The sequence below is a fragment of the Copadichromis virginalis genome, linkage group LG7 (assembly GCF_057382275.1).
Source record: "Copadichromis virginalis isolate Kocher_CV1m ecotype Utaka linkage group LG7, C_Virginalis_male_GT1.1, whole genome shotgun sequence".
In the NCBI taxonomy this organism is placed as follows: domain Eukaryota; kingdom Metazoa; phylum Chordata; class Actinopteri; order Cichliformes; family Cichlidae; genus Copadichromis; species Copadichromis virginalis.
Window position 1 is genome coordinate 18,406,935 of NC_140624.1, and position 21,900 is coordinate 18,428,834.

Sequence of the window (21,900 nt, forward strand, 5' to 3'; positions counted from 1 at the left end):
TCAATAAAACATTACAGTGAGAAACAACACAAATTTCACAGTTATGTTTCTTTAATGTTCTTTACAGTTGGAAACAGCTAATTTAACATATTTATATATTTCGCATGTGAATGAAATAAATAGCAACAAGCACAACAACGTACCAAAATATGCAAAATAAAGCAGAGTTGGCCCTTTGGGTTTGTGCAACTTTGCACCACAGACTTTAATAAAACGACTGGGAGTGAAACTGCCATGGGTGAGGAGTCTCGGTTGTAGTGGAAAGTCGTCACACAAATACGCAGGGAGAGAAGCAAAAAAATAAAAGAACCCACAAAAAGAGGCAGACTGCGATCCTCCTCCACTGGGAAGGATACCAACATAAACAGAGACCAAGCTGCAACACTTCACCTGAAATATTTGTCATGATAATTTTTTGGCTTAATCCAAATGTAACTCGGAGGATTTACACATGTCACAGTGTATAACTGGTAATTAAGCATTAGTGGAAGCCTGACTCTGCAAATATAGATTCAATCCCTGCACGGTGTGTAAGTCCAACACATACTCAGACTGTATATGGCAAATGCTCTGTGTTTACCTGGATAAGTTACAAAGTGTTCACAGTTTACGTTACTAATACTTGACTGAAGAGCTGTCTTTTACTGAGTTAAACATTTCAAGTCTTTCATCCATATTAAGGTTGAATGTGTGCCTAGTTGCACCTGTAATGACACAAACACGCCTTCACTTCAACATTACTAACGAAAGATGAAATGTTAAAGAAAAAATGGCTTCAAGGTTCGGGTGTTTAGTTGCTCTTTAAAGATTAGAACAATAAGAGCAGCAAACATATTTCTGAAATAATATTTAGTCTTCATGCTAATATAGAACATACTTTTCACCTGACAGCCGAATTTGGAAATGATGTGGCTCTTTGAACATGTTGCCTCTCAGTGTAGCAGAGTGAATGCAAAGACCAAAGCAGAATTTGGTCTTTGCATACTTCGCTTACTTTTTTTGTACGTAAAAAAAAAAGACATTAATAACCCTCCAAATGCAGAATTATTTGGCGGACGTGTGAAAAATGTCAAATAATTCAAGTGAAGCATTACACAAGTCTAAACTGCAACAAAATATTAAAGCTGCAACAATTAATAATACACTGTAAACAAATAAATATGATTCATTTGAACGAAATCCTTCAGAAATAAAACTGGCCAAAGGATGAAAGAGAAACAACAATCGACTGTAATTTTACACAAAGGAGGTATCTGCGTGCTTTCTTTGATCAACAATAATAATGAACTTCTCAATGGTTTTGATTTACTGCACACTGACTAAGCTGAACTGATGCTATCAACCAGAAACAGAATAAATAAATTATTTCTAAGCCTGGAAATATGATAAAAATTCAATCTTCACAATACCGCTAAGTCATCAATATTTAAAATTAAGTTATTAGCACCTTATTATGATGACGTATCCCCTTCTAACTGGAAGATGAAGTATACACAGTGAGAACTGGGACACGTCTTTGAAAGCTGTTGGAAAGTATGGAATTCTCCCGTGTGACATACATTACATCATATATTAAACAACCTTTACTATAATGCCTCTTGTTGAAAAACTTTGCATTTTCTTTTTAGGTTTTAAATATAATTTCAAAATGACTTTTTACGTCTTTTGTGAAATTCTCTCTTTTCCCTTAAACGTTACGGCATATATTTTCAGTTTAACCCAACAGAGATGCATTAAAATGTAAGTCAAAACAAATGATGGAAAATATTTTCCTCTGTACAAAATGTCATTATTCATTGAGAGACAAGAGAAGTTTGACCAAGAGCACCAGCGAAATATTAAATATAACCAGCTCCTTGCAAAATATCATCATACTGTACAAAAAAACATCTACAAAATGCACTGAAAGTCGTTGTTGTTGCTGTTCAATAAAGGTCATAATATTAACTCTTATACACAAATATACACTTGTGTACTTTGGGCACAGGGTGAAGACAGCAATAACAACATAAATCATTTACTTCACGCCTCATGTATAAAATAAATATTTTCTGGAGTTAGAAATATATGGCATTGTTAGACAGCACTGTCCTGATTTATATGTTTTAATTTGGAGCCTTGGCTCATAAATGGGATCCATGTGTTTTTAATGATTCCCTAAGTGGAGCAGCATTGTTTTGGGTATGTTTTTCCTCTTTTTTTTAACTTGTAATCAGCCCCATGCCACTGCAGGGCCCATCTGGGTGGGCTCGAGCTGGGTAGGCAACAGTGGTGCGAGATAACCCAGCTCTTGCTTCAGAACCTTTGATAGTTTCAGGCTGAAAACACACTAAGAACGCAGATCTGAAGTAAATGCAGCACACACCTTTCTTGAGGAAGAATAACCACTGAAGTTAAATTAGTTAGTACTATCATACCGGCTTCCATGGGTCACGGTGCCAGGAGGCAGAGCCTGGGCAGGACTGCAAGTTGCACTGCTCCATGTCAGGTGGCTTGTCTAGGATGTCACAATTGTAGTCATTGAGCCTCTGTCCATTGGGCCTTTGACATACCACCAGGCGAGTTCTCCTCCCTCCACCACAAGTTTGGGTGCACTGAGGGGAACAGCAAACAAAATGTTCTGTTTTTCGGATTCCAGATCAGTTTGCTTTGACTTACAGAGACATGACTACCAGATTTTTAGACCAAGTCCCTGTTTGTGTGATAAAAAATACACAAACAAAAATGGGGATCGCATAAATGGTCGATGGAAAACAAAAGAGATGAGCGAACTGCACTTCTAACTATAAATATGGTCTCACCTCTCCCCAAACACCGTAGTTCCACAGAGGACAGGGCCCAGAATCACAGTTCTTGGACTCAGCAGGTTTAACCCTCTCATCACAGTAGTTGTTGCTGCGTCCATCAGCATCCTGACAAACAACCACCCGCCTCTGGAAGCCTCCTGCGCAGGTGCTGGAACACTGGAGAGCACACAAAATATGCAATTATATTCAGACAATGATTATGATTAATTCAAAATGATTGGACTACCAAGCTCTTGAATCGACATCTAACATAAAACAAATGTAAAATCTCTTTATAGAATCTATTTGCAGCAGTATCATGTTTACATGAGTCTGAAGAAGAACTTTCAGTCTCCACCGCACCCATTATTTATGAAGTGTAAGAGTACATACATAATGCCACTAGGGACAATCTGAGTAAAAGTGACCCATATGTAACACTGCATTTGGTTTCACACTGATAACTGGTTGGAAACACATGAGCAATTTCATGCCAAATGCATGTAAAAAGCTCTTTTTATATAACATTAACAATAACACTACTACCAACAGGGACAACCACACCTACACTGACCTTCCTCCACACATGCAAACACTATGCAGACGTAAAACTACCAAACAAGGTTAAAAGGATTAAAAGAAGAAATGAAACATGGCATTCTATCTGAATTTGGGCCAACGCGATTCAAAGCCAAGTATATTAAGAGCCTCAACTGCCTCAAACTATTTGGATTTGTTAATGCTGAACTAATTTCAGCCAAGGAATCAAGGCACTACCTTTTGAATCTGTTAATAGGACCATCAAAAACAACACTTTTGATACCATATTGTTTTTTTGGTATTGCTAAATACCAGTCACTGACACTGACATGAAATATAACATTTGCTATGTATACACTGCAGCCTTCAGTATTCCTTTTAAGCTGTCCATAAAGTCCTTTACCATGTATGGCCTTCTGCCCTGGGAAATGAAAACATCTGCTACCTCACTCCTACTAGATGTGTTCGCAAGAATGTGTTTATACACACACACACACACACACACACACACACACACACACACACACACACACACACACACACACACACACAGGTCTCTCAACAACATGTTATATAGGCATGGCCTGTATATACACTGCTGGTTCTACATTAATATGAAAGCTTACTTTTGCTGTATGTAAAAAAAAAGACATTAATAACCCTCCAAGTGCATTAAAAGGAACCTTGACAAAATATATTTGAACCCTGCTATTTCTTCAACTATCTCATGCTGAACATACTGCGCCCCAAGGTCCGGTCCTCCATTGGTTGTCTGCTGAAGGCACATTCCAGCTGCTGTGCCCTGGGTGACGTCCTGGATCCTGAGGATATTCGTAGGGCTGGTCATTAATGCGTTGGCGGTGGTAAACAGAAGGACAGGGTGCAGCAGTACACTCCTGTTCTGTCACGGGCCTCTCATCCGGGTCACAGAAAGACTGGTCCACTGGCTGGGGGTAGTTGGAGCAAACCACTTGTCTGGTGGCTCTTCCTACACCACAAGTCACTGAACACTGTGGGAAGGTGTGGGAAGAGAGCCAAAGAGTTTTAAAAACAAAGGTGAAATAGAAGAGCTGTGATTTTTAATGAGAAAAAAATGCTTGGAAAAAAGAAAATCTACTGCATGTTCTGCAAAGCTCTGAGAACTATATTATGTTTTTATAAGACAGAAAAATGTGGGCTTTTGGATACCTTAAGTAAGAATCAATGTTTCAAACCTCGCTACGTGTTGCACCATGAGAAGCGCCGTCTTGTGTGACCAATTGCGGAAGCTCCACTACTCCACTACTACTAGTCTGACCAAGACAGACCAATCACCAATCACACAGGTTCCCAGAACCCCCTTTATAATAGCCCCCAGCCCCAAACCAAGCATACCTGCTTTCTTCCCTACAAAGATCACTAGAACTCCTCAGCGGTCCTGAGCCAAAATGATCCATCTTATGCTGATGCAACCATCAAGGTTAGACCATCAATGTGGGTATTTCTAGTTTAAGGATTAACTACTAAGTTATATTTGATGTACATATTTACATCAAGAAATATTCTTCTAGTAGTGGTTGTTGCATAACTGTAACACATCAAGTAGCTTGAGTTTTATGTTTGTTTAGCTATTGCTAGCTGAGCATTAGTGATTACTGCTACCACTGAATATTGTCAGGTAACCATTGGTGGCGTCTTGCCCTTGCCCAGCTGCTTGTGAGTTGACCCATCCCCTCAGGCATCACCTGGGTATCAACCACACAGAGGAATCTCTGGGATGCCTGCACTTCCACGAGCACTGTGGAATATTGCTTAGCAGAGAACCGTGGTTACACTAGTAACCAAACATTTTCTATATACTCCTAAAGTCTGGATAGTGAATGACTGCTTACCCTTTTTTTAAATTTTGCTTTTGATCAATTTCAAGATTTTTTTTTTAAATTTATCTCTCTCATGACATTTTTGTTGGATGTTTTCCATTTTCTGAATTACATTTGAGCAATGTTATTTTCACTGATGTTCCCATGAACAGATTTGCAGTATTTCGTGGTGAGTTCTTTTGATGGGAAGCCCCCATGAGACTAAAAACATGAATACAACAAGAGTAGAAATCAACATTATGTGACATTAAAATGTAATCTAATTAGGGGGGGGACAATGGGAAACTCCCTTTTAACAAGAAAAGTCCTCCCACAAAACTATGCACAGAGAAGGCAGCCGTCTGCCTCGACCAGCTGTGGTACGTAGAGAGCAAAGAGGAAAAACATGATGAGTGAGAAATCAACAGACAATATAGAGTTGGCAGGTTGGTCCCACCATAAACTGTAAATCAAAGAAATCTCACTTGGGTTCAAATAGTATAAGGAATTTGTTTTTCACTCAAGCAAATTCATGCAGAAACTACAGCTCATCACTGACTCCATGCAAATGCTGGTTTAGTGACGTCACGAACAGTGTTTACAGCTCATTGTGTTTCAACACGATTTGAAAATTGTTGGAAACATCTGTTTCTATTCGACACAGCTGGATGTTTTACTTACAGGTGACCATTCTCCGGCGTGCCATTGCCCACAGGGGCTGAAGCAGGTGGCAAACTCAGCGGGGCGGGGCAGGTGGGCGCAGTAGGATTCGTCTGCCACTCCTCCGTGGACATCTCGGCAGCTGACATAACGAGCCCGCTTTCCCTTGCCACAGGACACGGAGCACTGGAGGACATGCACATACAAGCAGAGCTCTCTCACGTGTTCTCCATTCTTTAACTTCTTTGCTTCTATTTAGTACATGGGGATCTGCCAGGCCCGGGAGCCATCGACAGTCCCCTTTGAGGCCTTCCCCAAACCGCAGCTCAATTTATGCCAAAGCATTCACTTTTACCTACTAAAACGCTGTCAAACCTAAAATGAGGACGTGGGCCCAGCTAGTGAAATGGTTTTGTAAAGAAGGAAGGGCAAGCTTTATTGTGATATTTGGTAGCACGAAGCATTCAAAAGGTACTGCTGTCTGAACACAGGCAGAAAAATCAGCTCTAGATTTGTGTGCTTCACTTTACTGTAACCCCTCGACCATTTTGGGCTAGAGAGAAAATTCTAATGGTTCCCAAGAGATGAGAATTACAATATAAAATACATCCAGGAGTGCTGTATGACATGATGCTTATGATAAAGGGTTCAACTTTACCTCATCTAATTCAAGTCACTGATCTGGATCTTTTGGCCATGTTCAAAGTATTGGTGCCTAATTTCATTACAGTAATAACCTGGCTTTTTTATGCAGGAAAGGAGCAACTTCATTATGTTTTTTAAACGTATATACTGTGACTTCTTCACCTTACAAATGAATTCATTGTCACTGGTATCCTAACATAACTCCCTCAGCGCTCATAATTATGCTCTGAAGGTTTACTCCTGCCATCTCAGCGCGACACCATGGAAACATTTCTGAAGAGATGAATATCTAATGCAATCAAGCAGCTCTAGCTCAAACAGAAACATTAATATCGCTTTCATATCAATGTCACACTGAGGATGGCAATGCTGCTCCTTGGGGAATGCATGCATGTATATATGTGCATGTGGAGCATGTGTGTCTGAAAGACCGTACTGGCGCTGGCCTCTGACATGTGAGCTCACACCGGTTTTTCAGATTGACAGATGGGGTTCAATCTCAGAAACCGAAGACTCGTGTTTAGATGAAATCTGGTTTCCATTTGCTCCGAATAACAATGCAAAGTATTAGAAAGGCGGAGGGACCTCTTTGCCAAGACACTGGAGCCTGCACGTGTCTGCATATTGTATGTCTGTGTGAGTGTGTAGTTACAGCAGGGGGTAAAACAGAGGATTGTAGTTATGTGCAGTATGTACTTTCTAGAGGAATGTTGGGATATACAGTGATGTTGAATATGTCAACCTAATATTCGTAAACACATAACATGACTTGAGTGTGGTTGAGACACACACGCACAAACCGCACACAAATTGCTCCATCAATATTCTTATTTTTCATTCTTTGTCAGAGGCCTACAGTCCTACTTTCACTCGATCTACACACACAGTGATGAACAAAACAGTACAAAGATTATGCTCTAACAGATCCACCAACCTCAAGTTATTTCCTTACCGCAGTCCAAGAGCCATATCTCCACTGAGTCAGGAACTGCGCAGAGTTGTCTGGATGAGGAGTGCTTTGTGCTGGAGAGGCTCGTGAGCATGATGGCATCTCACAGTCCTTCAATGACAAACATTGTAACAAACTGCCCTGTGATGAGCTAATAAGCAAATATGCAAGGATCTTAAGTTGTCTTAAAGGAATAGGGTAAATTAAACAAATTGGGGCAAAATATGGTTATTAATATACCCCAAAAATATATCATTGCACCTTTCTAAGCCCTAGAACCCTAAAACGTAGTACTGTTGAAGACAACCTGAAATCAAACACCTAGAAACGATCACTTATCTATAAACTTTAAGATCAGTCAAATGCCTTGAGTGTCCATCATTGTCAATGGACATCAAAAAGATTTTTTAAGTCAGTGTTACCTGTATGTTTCCCCTTCATTCTGCAGAACTATGCATGTTCCAAGATTGACACTAAAAGGCTCTACCTAAATTCTAGTTTCTTTATATGCATATAAAATCTGAGTAAAGGGAGGGTACCTTTGAGCAGAATTTATGACCTCAGCTTGTTTGGAAGCCAAACAAAACACCATTAGATTAGTTTTCAAGCTAAATCCAGTAAGATTTAAAGCGGCACTTGTCCATGTCTATATCTTAAAAAATAATCTGCCATATCGAGCCTTACCACAACTTTTAGCTCACTGTTGACCCACAGCTGCAGTGTTTAGATCAGTTCCATCACTCTTGCCAACCTTCTTTCCAGCCACAGCAGGCAGCTGTTTTCACTCAAAAGGCTCTGATAAACCCACTTTACACTTGTGTTACCTGACCAGCACCAAACCACAATCAGCTGGCAAGTAGATGGGGAACATAATAAAGCGTTTAGCAATTTAAAGTGCTAGTCTCCCCATTGGGAGCTGGTAAAGCCAAAACAGGAAGGTTAATGTTGGACTTAATGCTGATATATTAACATTCATTTGTAGCTCTGACAAGAGTGTTGCTGGCACTGCTTCATTTCTGGTGGTTGTTCAGATAGAAGAAGTGTTTTAAAGGTGATAAAATACAGATGCTTTTAGTGCTTTTTCCACTTCCTCTGAAGTAATCAGAAATTACTTAATGCTGTTTTAAAGTGACTTAGGAACATAAACTCATCAGTAATCTAAATTGTGCGTGCCACTTGCCGGATTTACAGTAGTAATGAGCGTTGTGTGTGTGTGTGTGTGGGCGGGCGGGCGGGGGGATGCATTTTGGATTCATATATTTGAAGGTCACATTACAATATATTTTCAGGGAGTAGTCCCATAAAAAACTTAACTGTTTGTGAAATATTTCGCATTATGGTGAAATTACGGTAAAATCCACTTAAAACCTATTAATTAAGACTCTGTATGGTTGACTCTTGACTCGATGCACGATCTTAGGTTTCTTATTACCTGACTGTCTCTGGGCATCGCTGCAGCATTGCACTCTCTGTCATCTACTGTGTCGCCGTAATCCCCCGACACACACCTTACAGCTCTCATCTGGTAGCCATGGTCACAGGTCACTGAACACTAAAAGAAAAAAAACAAGTTACACACATGCGCACCTATGCCAACTCTGCTGAAGTTGGAGGTTGAAGGTTGATATCTTAGACAGGGCCTCAGTCAAGGTCCTGCTCAGCAGAGGCCCTGACACGTACACACAGACATCCATTCACATACACACCCGGAGCCTCAACTCGACCCTTTACCCAGTTCTTAATTCACATACAAGGCTCTCCCATCATGTTTAGGTACCACACGAGAGCACAGAAAATGCCACAAGATAGATTTATTTGATCTGCAAATTATAATTACCCAGGCAGTAATGAGTCAATATATTCCAGCTCTGTAAATACTACTATCTGACTTAATACAAACATGTCTGGGAGCGTATTATTAGTTACAAAACTACACTATGAATGGTGAAAAACGCCCATTCATGCCTGTTTTATTTAGTTTGTTCTTTACTAAAATGTAGTTAAATCTACCCAGAGACAGTGGGAAATTTGTATATTTGAATGTGTATGTGTGTCTCTAATAGTGTGGGTCAGGTTTAGTCTTACAGGATATGAGGGCAAAGTGAAAGTAGCATAAAGGAAATGGGAGCTGGTGTCACAGTAAGCACACTTTGCTGTAACTTGCAGGTATATCAGGTTACACACACGCACTACAAATCTACACTGAGTCTCCTACTGCCACATTCTCTCTCTTTGACCACACACATATCCACAACCACATACACAGAGTAAATCCTAGGCACTCACACATGCAACCCATTTCCTCAGTCAAACACTGAATGGAGTCACCTCGCCCCGCTGTGTCAGTGTGTGTGTCTTACTCGTGTGTGTGCGCAGAACTCACCGCTCCCCAGACGCCAACTTGCCAAGATGCACACTCGGGCAGCTCGCAGCTTCCCACGGCAGGGGGTTTACTTGTCATGTCGCAGAGGTGCTCGCTCAGCTTCTCCTCCCTGGCTCCCATGCTGCAGGACACTTGTCTGTGCCTCATCCCTTTCCCACAAGTCACCAGGCACTGATGGTAGAAGAGTTGTAGGTTGAGGTTTGTTTGTTTTTTATGAAGTTACTGAAAATCTACGAAACAGTCGATGGTGAGTACACATTTTTATGCTAATTGTCCTGTCCTATTTATGCCATTGGTGTGAACACTATAAGAGAAAGCAGTTATACTTCAAGCTGCAGGTTCAGGGTATCCCCTGTATTACATCACATATACACTATATATAGTACGCCAGTAATTTGATTGTTTATTATTTGCATGTGGCTTTGCAGAAGCTTACTTTTATGAGGTGTGTTGAACTCATCCTCTCATTCTGAGGAATAAATCATTTCTATTCTGGGATATCTGTTTCTGTGTGGTCATATCTGCATGTCTAAGAGCATCCAGGCTCACCTCACTCCACTCACTGATGATCCACTTCGGACACGGGTGGTCGTTGCAGGTTTCAGTTACCACCCTCTGGTATTCATTGCATTCTCTGTCCACGAGCCGGCGGCCCAAATTGTTCATGCAGTAAGACTCCCTGCTACGGCTGCCACGTCCACATGTCTTAGAACACTGCATATGGAAAAGTCATGCAGGTTGGATGGCTTTAAAGTCCTTAACCGGGCTAGGCCCTCACAATGTACAATGTAATTTCCTCCGACTGTACCTGTGACCAGGCGCTGTACTGCCAGCTCTTCAGCAGACAGTCACCGTGGCAGGGCTCTCTGGTCGTTGGTTTGGGGATGTCGGCACAGGCACTGGTCTCCATTCTCTCGCTCTGTCTTTTCATCCGGTTGTACTTCATACACTGAACATCCAGGTTGCGATAGCCTGGGCCACATTTAGCTGAACATTCACTTTTTCCAGCAACGTGCCACCTGCGAGACAGAGAAGGGTTGTCATGAAGTGTCTGACTGTGGGCGTGCACGGGAAGTGGGACCGTGGGACATTAATACACACCTGACTTCACAGTCTATGTTGCATGGCTCGTTGACGGCTTCGGGATGAGGTAAATGTTCACAGCGTTGGTCCGACACCTCAAGGTGATCGCTCCTACGCACACACACTCTCTTCCGTCTTCGCTCACCTACACACACACACACACACACACACACACGCACAAACAGTGAAATAAAGCAACGTTCAGATCGTTCAACATCTGGTAGTCACTTTACTTAAAAATATCACATTTCATCGCCTTTAACAAGTCTTGCTAGCTTTCTAACATTCAATCCTCCAGCCTTAGGGGTGTGCAGGTCTCACACCCCTCAAACACACGCTGTGCACTCTGATCCACTGGGAAACCGAGTAGCTTGCTACTAAAACGGAAATTTGTGGGGTGTAGTAAAACCAGGCGAAGGTGAAGGTGTCAGGTAATGCGATTACCTGGGATCAGAATGGGGTTGCAAAGAAGGGGCTCTTTAGAAACCAGATGCCGATTGAGTAAGTTTTTAAAATCTAGAGGTGTGAGTAACATGATGGAGAAGAAATCAAAATATTAATAATATTAATTAATAATAATATTTGCACTGAAGCTCACACTATACATTTTGATCCTGTATACTTCACACTTTTGGAGTGTTTGGCCATTGACTCTTCACAAAGACAAATGCTGCACATTTTGAACAACAGTGAGCTTAAAAAATATTCATTTCTGTATTTATGAAGGCATCCCAGCAGCTCAAAAGGTCCCTTCCCCCCATTTCTGAAGTGATTTTAAATTCACAGAAGCCAATGAAAAATGATCGTGTTCTTCATGTGTGGAGATTTGGAAGCCAAGAGATCTTACCCTGGCAGATGCGGTTGCACTCGAGCCAGGAGCCTGAGGGATCCCAGACAAACTGCTCCCTGTGTTCCTCAATGGGTATGTTAAAGGAGTAACGAACATCTGGGTTGTAGAGGTTTCCCACACACAGGACCTGTGGGAATAACGTTGGAAAAGGCGAGGTCAAAGGTCTGACATGCTTATTATTTTGTCCACACAGAGTTCTCACCTCTTTAACAGAGGGATTAAGATCAGTGTGTCACTAGGTGAGAACGAAAGCAAACTTTTGCAGAAAAGAGACGCAGAGGTGAAAACTGAAGCGGTGTGGGGAGAAACATTAACAGAAGAACACACAGTATGCAAATAATCAAAGCAGAACTGATATAGTAATAACATAAAGTTGACTTAAGCATTAAAAGAAAACAAACTTCCTATTAATACCTGCAGAATGAGCTCCTCCTCAATACGGTCAGTGCAGTTAATGCGCTCAACTTTTGTGTCTGAGCCGCTGTAATCAATGACGGTTCCCTTGAAGTCGATTTCCCTTTTGAACATGGCCACCACAAAGTTTCCATTCAGGAGGAAATTGGAATGGCTATCGGATAATGCTGGAATGACATTCGAATAAGAACGACACATTTCACCACAAGAGACAGAAGAAGGAAAGCTTTGCCCTCGCAATTTGAAGTTTGGGGAATGCGCGAGACGGCATTTGTCACTTTCAGCCTACATTTAAAGTAAACAGTCTGGCAGACAGCTGCCAACCTATTGTTCTGCCGTCCGAGGAGGTACCGTATGTTGAAACAGCGGTGACACCAAATTGCATTTATTTGGAGTCAGACTCCGGGACTCTCTTCGGTGATTGACACTGGAGTGGAAACAAAGGATCTTCACTGACTGCAAATACACACAAATACCTAAACAACCACCTCTGAATTACAGTCTGTGAGTACATGCCAAAACAATGCATCTAATCAAGCCTAGTAAAAACTTTTGTTGTTTTGCATTTAAATCTGCAAGTTGTGCAATGCCAAATAATCAGAGAGAATTGACAATGATGCACGCAGATAACTTATGGCAACATATCACATATTTCTTATGCCTGCAGAAGAATTTGTGCACTGTCCAGAATCGTGTACGCATAAATGAAGAACAATGAAGAAAAGACATTAATGTGCAATTTTCATTACACAAGGAAAAAGAAAAGAGCGAAGAAAAAGGGAGAAAGATTGATAGCACCCATGGGAGTAGCCAAATGAGAAAGCAATTATGTTTATTTACTGAATTCAAAGTAGCACTCATTCAGAGCATACTCGGAGTACTGGCGACAGAGACGTCTGATGTTTCACCAGCTCTGAAAGGCTGTTCTTGACTCACGGCACAGCGCAAACGCTGTATTTACATGATTTTTGTTTTTCAACCTGTTTCGTTGGAGTATTTTGAAATATTGTCACAATATACATGTAATAAATGGAGAAAAATGGCGCCTGAACTTCTAAGCCACTGACACCCATTTATGTCACCCTGATCTTCTCTAAACAAATTCCTCCATATTGCACCAGCTGAAGTGGCAAAACTGAAAGGGTGTTGCAAACATTGACCATATTTAATGCAGACAGCACTCCCAGAATTGGCGGGGCAAAAGGGGTCCACCAGAAATTTCTTCTGACAATTGGAATTAAAACATCTTGAACACAACTTGATCCATCTGAAACATGGATGCCTGTACACTTTACAAAGGGGGCAAAAGAGCTTCTCTCTTCTCTTTTGCTTGTCTTTTTTCTTTTCCTGTGTCCTCCTCTTGCTCACATGCAAGCACAGAATAGGTCCATCTGACCCTAAAACCCTTATTTCTACTTCCATGCAGCTCAAGCTCCACATGCATCTAATTAGCACTTATTGCTGCCTCATTTATCTTTCCGAGTGGTTGACACTCCATTTGCTTACCCTCAACCAACGCTCCTCACATTTCCTCGATATACGTGCTCAGTAAAAAAAGAGAAAAAAAAGTCCTTTTCCTTTCATTTTTGAAAACAGTTTGACAGTAACTTGGCTCGTTTCTCGAGTTCAACCCCTTTTTCATTAACATCTGCCTTTACTGCTCTGGGTCACCGAGTCAGCGCGGTTTATGGTCATGTTCGGGGTAATGGCACTGACCTATGAGATGAGAACCGAAGAAATGTAATGTATACATCTGACTGGTTTGGACTGCCACCGCATTCAGACTGAATGCTTTTAAATTTGACCTGGTGTTGCTTTAAAAACCACACCTTCTTACTGGTACACTCACCGAGGTAGTTGTCATCTTCTGGTTTTCCAGAGTAGCTGACCTGTTTGATATCAATGTTCATGGCTCCAGCTGGAATCCGAACCACTGTGTTGTAACCTAAAGAAGAAGAAAGAAACAAAACCAGGCAAACAAGAGACTGAGACCGTTTTTAAGAACTTTCAAGAGGGAAAAACGTAGCTACGATAACACCAATGCACTGAACACTCCCCACTGTGATTTCCATAATAGCTTCACTATGCTACACCAAATTCCTCTTAGGGAAGTTCCAACCACTAGGGATTTAAATGTCACACTTGGAAAAATACAAAAAAAAAAAGTCTAGTCATCTCAAATAACCTGCAGGAGGCCCTGTTATAGTCTCAGAGGCCTGACCGTTAAATTATATGTAATTATTCCCTGGACTTACCTTTGGCCTGTAATTACTACACCAGGCCTGTTGTCCCATGATAAACTAACAGAGAAGGCGACTGAGCATGAGCAAGAGAAAGAGCCTGTGAAGACCAAAATATGATAACCGAGATGCAGGTTTGAAGGTTTAACAACAAATTAAGCAAAACACAGAACCAGCGAGACCAAACTGGGACCAGAATTTGCATGAACTGCATTCATAATGAGCAGCTGTTTGGTGCAACCATTGTCTTGCACTTTTGGTCTCTCTAATAGACTGCCTTTAGTCTAATGTTTGCAACAGGTGGTGGAAAGGTAAACTAGGAGTCGATTTATTATTTACTCATTTCCTTTTTCATATAGGCTCAGCTTGAGAGTCACAAGTGAGAAGTGAAAGGAATAAAATACAAGAGGTGGGTTTGAAGCGATCTGACAATTAGCCTGACACCTTAAGCCACTCGGGGGCAGCACTTGTTTTACATATCTTCTTCTCATCTGCCTTGTAGATCTCACACATGTAGGTCTTTCTCTTTCTGTCTGTTAGTCTTGATTTGAAATGAGCTGCACCAAACAGAGATGACAGACAGTAAGGTTTTTTTTTCGTCTTGACACTTTTCACTCATAAAGATTTGCGTGAAACAAAACAAAAACCTTGCCAAAGTTGCCTTTTGAGTTCACTGTTACTGCTTTTAAGTGCTATGTCACATTCACTACCTAGAGCCACTTGGGTAACGATAAGCTCACAGGCCCACAGAAATACATCAGGAACAGCCAACACTAGACCCTCCCTGAGGCTACGTGGTATCTCCTAGCTTAGCGACTGACCGCACACACAATCAGCCCTCACCACAGAGTGACCCAGAAAAGAATAGTAAATACAACACCCCGAGGTTAAAACAAACAAACAAAAAAAAACTTGCACTTGTGGAATGATTTGGTTTACCTTGTACAGACTACTTTCTGACACTAGCGAGAAGGAATACTATATAGTATTTGCTTTGCTAAAGAAAATTAGCTTGTGTTTTTAATCCCTTAAGTATTTTGTGTACAGATTATTTTCATTTTAAGTGAAGAACATTGAGGAAACTTCAGTAAAAGGCGGATGGTGTGGGAGTTCTTGATTCACAATAACTATCAACAGTTAATGTAAGTGAGTCACCAATTCCTGTGTTTTAACACAGTTTTTTAAAGAATAATAATGTATTTGTGCTATTTGAAGTATTATCGGGCCTTGGTGTTAGCTACAAAAGCATGTTTAATACAAATTGTATTGCGAACATAAAGATATTTGTTTACAAGTAAAAGGAACCAGACTTATGGTTGACAGTTCATCATTTTGTGTCGGCTGGTGAAGAAGGATTAAGGGGAAAACTAAGTAAACACAATGAATGAAACGCGGACAAAAAAAGGAATAAATCAAGAGACATGAAAAGAAAAAGAATAAAAGGTTCAATGGCAAGAAGACAGGCTCAGACTCAAGACAGGAGCAGAGGGATATCCTGCCTGGGCTACACTCCCACTCCTTCTTTTTTCTTTTTGTCGTTCTTATGGTTAAGCCAGATTTCCAGGGCTGAGGTCAGTGCCTGATTTGGTTGAATACAGTCCTCAAACACTTTGCCACCCCTGAGCCAAAGGAGCGCAGAAAAAGGAAGATGGATAGAGATGCTAAAGTTGAGTGCCAAACTAGCACAGTACAAATGACAGAGGCCACACCCATAGCTTTTTATGCTAATGCTGGTCCTGTTTTACTGCCCAGACTTAAAAAGGATTGGATGCAATCAGCAGTTGGCCCACAGTGAGGCACTGCTTTAAGCACCACAGCTGAAAGGGGATGATGTCAGGTTTGTGTTTGCTATCAAAAGACCAGACTGAGTGACATGAACAAAGTTTGTAAAGCTTTAGAGCAAACTGCTTTCATGTATTTTTTCCCCCAAAATTTGTCCAAAGCATACATTGTTCTTCACATCAAGCTTAACATGTTAACCATAACCATACATGACATCAGTGCCTAATATGAACATATTGAATGTCAGTGTTGTAGCCTCTTTCTAAGCTCGTCTATGTTTGCTGCATATACAATTTATAACAGCCTGTTTATTTGCAGAATGTGCTGACATATGTTTTGTGGAACAGTCAGTTATTAATGGACAGAGCGTGCAATCTGAGCTGAGAGGGACTTACCATACTGAGCATCATTGAAGGTTCCTTCCAGAGTTTTGCACGATGAGTTGTCGCCGCCACACACGCCGCACTTGTCGTTCCTGGCCTTTGAGTTCAGCACGTGATCGCAGCCCGCTTGCTGCAGAAGTGCGGAAGATAGAAAAGACAGAAATGTGTGCTTTAGAGTGAAGCTCCTGACAGCGCGCAACTAAGCTGAAGCTGACGGCGTCGGAGGGTATGTGAGCAAGTATTGCTTTGAGTGTAATCGGGAAAAACAAGGAGCACGCAGACATACCCTGCAGAGGCCCTGCACACAGATGTCGTAAGTGTCTGGCCCGCACGGTGTGCCGTCGATGACACGGTCCTTCAGTTGATAGTATGCCGTAGTCCCAGCAACCCGGCAAAAGAGCTTGCACCGATCCTTCATTAATACTTAAAGGATACAAAGAAAACAATTAAATTAAAATTCTGAGCAACAAAGATACATTTTCAGTGAAATCCTGCGAATCCTTATGAAACAAACTTTTTAACTTAAACCTATTTACTTCTTTGTGACCCTCAGCAGACTCTTGCTTTATCTCTAATATTTAGATGGTATCTGACAGTGTACCCAGACCGGGGCTTGGCTTCTTCGCTTCAGCATCAATTAACTAAAAGAATCACTTGCAGCAACTTTGCCAGATGGTAATCTCATGGGGCAGACTATCTAGGCAGGGCCTGACATACATCTGTAAGAGAAAGCTGCCAGGAAGTTCATATGGAAAGACTTTATGTTGCCCTTGATTAGTGTCAATTAAAAGTTTACTTAAGGACACCTTAAAAAAATACAGCTGTAGATTTTTATCATACATTCATCAATTTCTCAACAAAAATTGCCTGTCTTCCCCTGCCATGTATTAAAATTCAGGCACATTAGATTCAAATGCAATGGCTGTGGAGGCGTCGCAACTTTGTAGGTCTTGGTCCTTGCTTCTCTCTTACACACACTTGTGGATTTACAGATAAGTTTATTGACGTATTTGTGCAAACTGTGAGTAACTGGATGCAAACAAAAAATCACTTTAAAAATGTGGGATGTGGTGTTTAAGGTGAACGTTTACGTAAAGTTAAAGCTACATGCTCAGTTGCATTTAAATAGTGTGTATTGCTGATGGTGTGGCTTGAATGGTTTGGGTATACTCACTGCCACTGTACTTGGGGACCCAGCGGACGGTGGGAGGTAGACCATTGATGTTGAAGTGTTTGCCGTCAAACTGAGAGCACTGCTCTTCCCGGAAATCCTTCTGTCCTCGTGGGCATGGCTCAGTGTTGCAGGAGCGGAACTTCATTCTGCGACCCACACAGAACTTACCGCCGTTTCTGGGCCTACAACAACGGGAAAATTAACGATTACAGAGGCACTACGCAAAGTTTGAATTTAAAGATCACATTAAGTGATCTTTAAACATGTTGTTCACATCCAAATCATAGTTATCGCACACATATTTGCACTCTGACCGTCAATAACGATCTCATTATTTCTTACTCAGGCTTGTTGCAGTCTCTAGTGGTGCTTCTCGTTCCTCCACCACAGGACCTGGAGCAAACACTGTAGGGCCCCCAGGGACCCCACTCGCCATGGACTGGTTGCAGATCCAAATCTTTATTTACACACATCCCATGTCTGCAATACTGAAATGGAACACACACAAGCAAGAAGAGAGCATGTTAAAATGTATAAAAGCAACCCCTGCATTACTGAAGGCAACATAATCTAGTACAGCACACCTGGGCACAGTGTTCTTCTTCGCCATCTCAGTCATCGGCTTATTAGATCTTTAGTCCCACATGAGAAAATTGCATTTCCACAACACAATCGATAGTAAGAGGAAATTTAATGAACACAATGACAATCTGACACTCACAAAAGTGGTTTAGTGTATCTCTAACCCGACCCCTGTATTCCAAACTTTATATTTTATAAGCCATCTTCGGAATTAAAAAACAAAATACAGGAACACAGAGCTTTCATGCAACAGACCCAATTATCCCACAAATAAGGCTTCCAGTGTCAAGCAGTGTGTACCCGCTAAGCAACTTTTGCCAAAAAGAACTAATACCGCTTTCATAAGCAAAGCACAGCACGCACATTTCCCTTTGTGTGTAACCAAATCCTCCTCTCAGTGACTAAGATATCAGAGGGTCCTGTTCAGAGAAAGAATGCAGGACAAGACGGCGTCTGTCTGGGTACGTAGCCCGCCGTCCGGGCACACAGGCAAGGGGAGCAGTGGCACCATGATAAGGAAACTCTAGAGTCGTGATAACAAGAGGAAGAAAGTTCATTACTAGCCTGACATCAGAAGCTCCCTTCTCCTGCTCAGTTTTTTTATCCTTTAACCAGAAAAGGAAAACGTTCTTTCTGGACACCTCACAGTGTTTATTTTGACTGCACTCCGTTTGTCGGGAGCTTCATGTCCATCCTGTTACTCCCACCCCCAGCTCCAATCAGCTGAGAAATGAATCTACTATGTCTAATCCTTTTTCCACTACGAGGCATTTGAGCCCCTGCGTCATGTTCTGAAGACTCATGAGAAAATGGAAACAAAACCGTGCCACATTTACTTCACTGGAATTTTATCATTTCAGCTCATTAGCCAGTGAGATCGGTCAATCAATCAGAGGTAGCTCCTGGGCAATGGCTGACCTGGTTAATTTCTGCTTTAATGCAAATTAACAACATGTATTCATTACCTCAGATGTACAAATGCAAAAGGGCATACACAAAACCACATGGAAGCAAGTACTATTTGGCTGCTTCTGCTATCCTGGCTTTGTTTGCATGTGTGTTTTACACACTTGTTGGTCTTTAATGATGGAGTGTAAAGTCTGTACACAATGGCAGGCAGGTGTTAAGAGCTGCAGGGTATGGACTAAACAAGCCACAAACATTTTCATAATCCGGGCCTAGTTTGAGGAATTCCCGGGCTCACTCCTCCTGAGTCCGAGTCTAGCGTAAATGCAAACTGAAGGCGCCGATAATTCTGTTGGAGCGCAAACAATGAATTAAGAAAAGAATCAAATGGAAAGTGCTGAAAAGAATTTGATAAAGCATGCGCATTATTGGAAATAGTTTCCATGACACAGAAAAAGGCAAACAGGTGCTGGACTTTGGAGCTCACCGAGTTCATGGAACTGTCAATGAAACACATTTAGGCAGTAAGTCCAAAAGCTTTCCTTTGTTACAGCAAATAGTTTCCCCTCCCCTTGCAGCCCCCCACGCTCAACTTGAGGAGTGTCAGCCCAGACCTGAGCATCCCTTCTATACCTCTTCTCCAGGGCTACCCATCCCCCCTTATCCCCTCACGGTGAATTGCAAAGGCCGAGCGGAGACCACCAGAGTGCAGACAGGCAGCAGGACCCAAGGAGCTGTCAAACACAAGGCTGACTGTCTGTCACAGAGGACCACGGACTGTGTAAGCCTCTGAGGCATTCCACTATCCATGCTGGCACCCTCTGTTTACATCCGTTTTGTTTGGCCTGAAAAGGTGATGTGGTGAAAAAAAAGAAAGGAGGAATGGGGGGGGGGGGGGGGGGGGGTGGAAACCAAAAAAAAAAGAAAAAAAACACACATAAGTGCGCAAATGTGAATGTGTATTAAGTGTTAAGAATGACTGCTTAGGGTCTGAAGGCACTTGGATCCACACTCACTTCCAATTAGGTTCCTACCAAAGAGCACATACACATTTGGAAAACACTGAAATAAAAAGGCGCATTTAGCAAAGCCCAAGTGCCCATTAAGGACACCAGGCGAGCCTCTTTTTGCTGAAAAGATTGTCAAATTTTGACCTCAGCTGGGAATGTGTTGAAACACTTGGAGGTCCCGTGAGAGAAACCCATCCAGCTGTGACTAGCATGTGTTTCAAATTAGAAATTTCACAAAGGTACAAGCTAACTTACCAGCTCATATGAAAGTATGCATATGTGCATACACCTATATTGCATGCATGTATATATATAGATCATGTAAGCTGAAATATACCCAATACCTTTGCCTCTTGGCTCTTAATGACATACTCAATAAAGATTAAATGAGTAGCCCATGGAGTCACAGAGAGCAGTTACCAGCATGCTAACTCAAACAGTGAAAATAGTAAGGACAGCAGCATCTGCTCTGAGCACCTCAGCTGCTTTGGAAGTTAGCGCCCTGTAATTGCCAGAAAACTGTTGCAGAGAGCGCCTCATTTCTGAACCCAAGCCATACATCACAAGAGGAATGAGAAGGTAGAGGACTGATTTAAAAAGCACTCCGCTCTTTCATTTTAACACGGCCATTTCCAAAAGTCATCACCTTTCATGCGGGCGGTGCCTTTCTCATGCCTCTGGGTTAGGAGTTCACCTCGGATGGTTGGGGGTTTGTGTATTGTCTCCAGCAGCTGGGAGCCCCCTTTCCTCCCAACAATGCAAAATTAAAACAGACTGCAATCTTAGAAATGCTAGAAACATCTGGAGCAACCCCTCAAAATGCGATGGCATGGACCACCGCAGTTAATTTTCAATATGGCGTCATTTTGTTTTACGTGTTTTATCGCTTGTCCTGGAGGTGAGGGAAGCTGTAGAGGCCCAATGACAACATAGGATCATCTGCAGCACTTCCATTTGCTGGCCATGCGACTGGAAATCAGTCACCTTACAGCTGCTTTTACAGAGTGGATACACACAGACTCATTTTTTAGCCCATGCACGTGTTTTCACTGTCAGTTCCTCGAGTCTCCTCTTTGGTCGTGTCTTAAAAGACCATAAGACAAGACAGAGAAATGAGAAGACACATTGGAAGGAGTGTGGCAGACAACAGGAGAAACAACAACCTCTAATTTTATCTCCTCTTTGCTTCCTGTCCTCATTTGTGGTCTCCGTTTTTCCGAGGAGTGTAAGAAACATTTCCGTAATAAAAAAGGATTGATGATTGATGATTTTAGTAAATTGATCACCATTTTTGAGAAAAAAAAACTTTAAATATAAACCCAATCTGTGATTAGAACTTAACACCAGAACTGAGCAAAGCCACAATGTTACAATGCCACTCAAAGGTATAAAAGTATACAGTACCATTTGCTGTTTGATCCCGACAGACCCTGTGTCCAGGTAACTACCAGTCACACTCGTACAGCTGTTGTGTATATGTGTGTTTTCAAGTGGTCACAGAAAAACTGCAGGTGGATCTACCAGCTAGTGGTCAAATGTTCATCTGTTTCTGCATGTCTCTGACTTTGGACAGGCAATACTAAAACAAAGATCTATGCAAGACACACTTTTGTGTGGTCTTCCATAGTTGGCTGTGATACTGTTCTCAAACTAATGACTAGTAAGTGCTTACCTA

At 41.7% G+C, this 21,900-nt stretch overlaps 1 protein-coding gene across 1 annotated transcript in view; it reads right to left on the bottom strand.

Moving 5' to 3' along the window:
- Positions 1-21,900, bottom strand: part of LOC146704876 (A disintegrin and metalloproteinase with thrombospondin motifs 20) — a 78,311-nt gene that overhangs the window by 19,820 nt on the left and 36,591 nt on the right. Inside the window, exons 12-28 of the mRNA XM_085462327.1 lie at positions 18,070-18,215; positions 17,728-17,909; positions 16,840-16,976; positions 16,566-16,683; positions 13,998-14,093; positions 12,149-12,315; positions 11,732-11,861; positions 10,903-11,029; positions 10,610-10,820; positions 10,351-10,515; positions 9,802-9,972; positions 8,851-8,970; positions 7,422-7,529; positions 5,846-6,010; positions 4,067-4,336; positions 2,802-2,963; positions 2,418-2,594 (exon numbers count right to left, since the gene is read on the bottom strand). Of these exons, the coding sequence (XP_085318453.1) occupies positions 2,418-2,594; positions 2,802-2,963; positions 4,067-4,336; positions 5,846-6,010; positions 7,422-7,529; positions 8,851-8,970; positions 9,802-9,972; positions 10,351-10,515; positions 10,610-10,820; positions 10,903-11,029; positions 11,732-11,861; positions 12,149-12,315; positions 13,998-14,093; positions 16,566-16,683; positions 16,840-16,976; positions 17,728-17,909; positions 18,070-18,215 (2,652 nt within the window). The remainder of the gene's footprint in view (positions 1-2,417; positions 2,595-2,801; positions 2,964-4,066; positions 4,337-5,845; positions 6,011-7,421; positions 7,530-8,850; positions 8,971-9,801; positions 9,973-10,350; positions 10,516-10,609; positions 10,821-10,902; positions 11,030-11,731; positions 11,862-12,148; positions 12,316-13,997; positions 14,094-16,565; positions 16,684-16,839; positions 16,977-17,727; positions 17,910-18,069; positions 18,216-21,900) is intronic.